Below are 4002 nucleotides of genomic sequence, written 5' to 3'. Positions count from 1 at the left end.
GTATCCCTGAGCTGCAGCACAGAGTGGGGAAGGAGGCAGCACATGGCTGGACCAAGTGAGGAATTGGGCACTGGTGTACTCACCTGTGACTGGTCCTGTCCCTGGAGTGTGGGTGCAGGTGCTGAAACATCCTGCACACAGCCATGTCCTTGCCACCCACACTAGGAAGAAAGACCAACTCCCCTCTAGGCAGCTCCTCTTAGGAGGAACTTTCTCCTATAGGATGCTATGGGGAGAATGATGTGAAACAGGGATGGGGGATAAGTCATGTGACATTCACCCATTTGCTGTCCCAGTGGGTGTCATTAGTGGGTAAATGAGCAGGAGAAGCAACCACTGGTAAACAGACACAGGAGCATCTGGGAGGAATGCTCACAGCACAGAGCTATGTGGAGGTCCTCACTAATGAACCATGGAGACCAAGCTCCTACTGGAAATGTTAGCCACAGTCCTGCCCAGTTTCCACTCCCCACTCACACCTTCTTCACCCTGTTAATTATTACAAGGGAAATGATGAAAGTCAATGTACAACAAAGTCCAAACTGAGAGAGAAAATCAGCAGTTTGCTCACAGCCATGAGCCAGCCAACCCCAGCCACCACGGAGCAGCCCCTGCTGCCAGGGGACACCACAGCAGCCTTTGCAGCGGCAGATATCATCGTCGTGGTTCTTTACTTTGCCTTTGTCCTCGCCGTTGGGATATGGGTGAGTCTCCAAGCTACTTGGTTTGGGTCTGTCTGAGGCAGAGAGACTTTGATCCTCCTGGACCCCTCCTGGGTACAAAGATGCTTGTCTGCTAATGCCATCCTTTGCACACACTGTTATTCCAGGGACTATTGAGCAAATTTGGGGCTGACAGTCATCTTCCTGTGAGCCCTCACTCCCACCCCACGTGGAGACAACTGAGGGATCATTCCCTGGAGGTTGTACTGGGGATGATGCCTACCTGCTGTGCTGCACAGCAGTCTCACATCAGGGTGTGGGCGGCCAGAAGGCAAAAGAAAAGCCAGGGGTGTGGTGAAGAAGACTGAAATGGGACCTTAAAAAACCTTTGAAAGATTGTTGCTAATTATTTGTTCCTGTTGCTTGGCAAAGGCCTCTGTCACAGAGACCTAGTGTGTTCCAGTTGGCTGAACTGTTTTTTGCTTCCCAATTGGTACATTCAAGGAGAAGCAATTAAATAGGTACAAGCAGCTTCTTTCCAAAACTTGACTATCCAGAAATCTGCACAAAGAGAGGCAGAAGAAATGGGTGAAGCCTGGCATACTTCACAGTTCCACAAAATAACTTTTGGAGCTGATGCTGAGGCCAGGCATTGAGGTTTCTTCTGGATTTGTCTGACTTGGGTATGGGTGAATGGAGGAAAACACTTCTGTTTCCTATGCTTCCAGTCATCGGTGCGAGCAAGCCGGGGGACCATTGGAGGATATTTCCTAGCTGGAAGATCCATGACTTGGTGGCCTGTGAGTGAAATGCACCCCTCTGTTTCTCATGATTTGAAAGCAATTCTAGATCTAAGGAGGACAGGTCTGGTGAGGGGACCCAATCCTTACATAATTTGACTGGAGTCTTGAGATGAAGAGGACACATGAAGGATCCATAAGGAATCATGCCACACAGCTTTGCTAATGGGCTAAAGAATAGAGTTACTGGGCCAAAATGGTAGCTCAGTATCTTCAGGATTTTCTGACTTTCAATTTCTCTGCTAAAGTTAGCAATAAAAATGTTCCTATTGATGGAATTGAGGGAGTGCTAACTGCCTAGCTGGGTTTGAAACGTTTTGGCCCCAGCTCAACACAGATAGTTGTACCCAAGTCAAGAGAGCATTAGGTAATCTAGGAATGTGTTATCCAGTAAAAAAGAATTTAGAGACTAAATTAAAAATAATCCCAAATCCCAGGACTTTCAGAGCCCTTGCTACTTACAGTAAACTTGAGATTATTGACTCATGATGTAAAGGATATAAACTTCAAACAACTGAAGTTTAAGTATTCACTATGAAGAAAAAAAATAATCCATTGAAGGTACCTTTTCTTGGGAGTGAAAGGTACATATAAAGATAATTTAAAGTTTGAAAGAAATAAAAATGCCAGAGGAATAAAGATCCTTCTCATCCAATGCCAGACTCTAGAGCCATATATCTCTCCAGTGTGTCATGGGTAACGGAATGCACTTCTCAACCAAAACACTGTATTTTTTTCTTTTCCTTTGACTGTGCATTGTCCATAAATTCACTGGGCTAGATTTTTAGCCCGTTCCATCAGAGACACATACACCTCTCTAAAATCTGTTATTTCTTAAATGTTCTTTATACTTCTATCTTGGCCAAGGCACATTTAATGGAAAAGCTTAGCTTGGTGGTTTTCCATAATTAGGAGGGGGAAAATGAAAAGATACTAAAATAGAACTTTTTTTTTTTCAATGTTGTTCCCTTTTTTTCTATCAAAAAAAACCCTTAAAACAAACCCAAACACATTCTCATTGCTTTTGCATCCAACCACAGGTGGCCACATAGTCTGTGGGATACAAGTCAGCTCTTGACATTTAAGAACCATTTTAGGTTCAAAGCAACCTCTTAATGTTGTTCATGCACTTTCCAGTGCATCTTGATGCACTTTCCAGTTTTATTTGTCAGAGCTGATTCCACGACTGCAGCACTTCTGCAAGCTCAGATCCTCATGACCTTCACCTTGAGTTCATGACTGGTTTACATTTATTTTATTATTTTTTATGGGAATCACAGATTTCAGCTGCATGTTAAACAGCCTCAACTAAACCTTGATATCACATTGCTGCTCCTCCCCAATGTATCTTGTGTATTTCTGTCTCTGATCTACATATTGGGAAAACTGCTTACATTTCTTGAGAGCACCAGTTGCAAATTCATGTTGCAGCTCTCTAACCAAGAGTTTTCTTAGACAGATAAGAAGGCAGAGATGTTGGTGGAAGTCAGTGTGGGTGTTGATGCCATATTAATGCTTCACCTTGCTCAAAGGTGAGAAGCAGATCAACTTCCATCATTCCTTGTTTCACATGCAGCCGTACTAAGGAGAGAAAAGCTCCTTGTAGGCGATGTGCATAAAGCATAACTTTAGGACAAAAAGGCTTGACTTCTCCTTTGGGAAGCTTCTCATTTCACCCTGAGAGAGATTGGATGTTGGCATACAGAAAAGAGGTGAGGCTTTGTGCCAGTAGAAGTAGTAATTAAGTCAGATAGCCTTTGCCCTGTTTAAAGAGCCTTGGAGCTGGCATTCTTCCAATTAGGGTGTCAATGAGCCATGGTAGGGACAGTACCATGCCCACAGCCTGCAGTTAAAGTTAATCTGAGGCATTACCATTTTCCAGCCTGCTGCAGAGCTGGATAGCTTTGAACCTACTCTAGCATCATTCATGCTGTGGTTCAGGAATCTCCTCCTGTAGGAGGACTCCAAGAGAGCTCACCATGTCTGTGTAAACCACCAACATGCATGTTCAGTGCAAGACTTAAAAGAGGCTGTCAGCAAGACATGGGGAGGTAGGGCAAGGGTCAGCAAGGTCAGACAAGGCATGTTGCTGACTAAGAAGGGAATGGAGAAATCTGTCATGTTTCATGGATACTGAGGTATCTGTGGCTGCCACCAGACTTCCCTCACCCCACTGTACTCCCCCTAACAGGTGTGTATCTCAGCAGAGCCACTGTGAACCCCAATTCTGAGATTAGGTGGGGGAGGTGGGAGGGAGCAGGGATATATTCTTTAGGATTTAAAAATGTAGGTATTTTTAAAAGGTGAAAGAAAACTCAACTATCTATTAGCACCCGAGGTATCTGTGGCTGCCACCAGACTTCCCTCACCCCACTGTACTCCCCCTAACAGGTGTGTATCTCAGCAGAGCCACTGTGAACCCCAATTCTGAGATTAGGTGGGGGAGGTGGGAGGGAGCAGGGATATATTCTTTAGGATTTAAAAATGTAGGTATTTTTAAAAGGTGAAAGAAAACTCAACTATCTATTAGCACCCCCTAA

General features: G+C 44.5%; 1 protein-coding gene across 1 annotated transcript in view; it reads left to right on the top strand.

The window, feature by feature from the left end:
* The first annotated feature begins 644 nt into the window (after positions 1 to 644).
* The window catches only part of SLC5A9 (solute carrier family 5 (sodium/sugar cotransporter), member 9), a 22781-nt gene continuing 19423 nt past the window's right edge, over positions 645 to 4002 (top strand). Inside the window, exons 1-2 of the mRNA XM_009080015.1 lie at positions 645 to 704; positions 1391 to 1462. Of these exons, the coding sequence (XP_009078263.1) occupies positions 1448 to 1462 (15 nt within the window). The 5' untranslated portion in view covers positions 645 to 704; positions 1391 to 1447. The remainder of the gene's footprint in view (positions 705 to 1390; positions 1463 to 4002) is intronic.

Source organism: Acanthisitta chloris, unplaced genomic scaffold (genome assembly GCF_000695815.1).
Source record: "Acanthisitta chloris isolate BGI_N310 unplaced genomic scaffold, ASM69581v1 scaffold22798, whole genome shotgun sequence".
NCBI lineage: Eukaryota > Metazoa > Chordata > Aves > Passeriformes > Acanthisittidae > Acanthisitta > Acanthisitta chloris.
The sequence above is the reverse complement of the archived record's forward strand: the minus strand, read 5'-3'. Positions and strand labels throughout refer to the sequence as shown.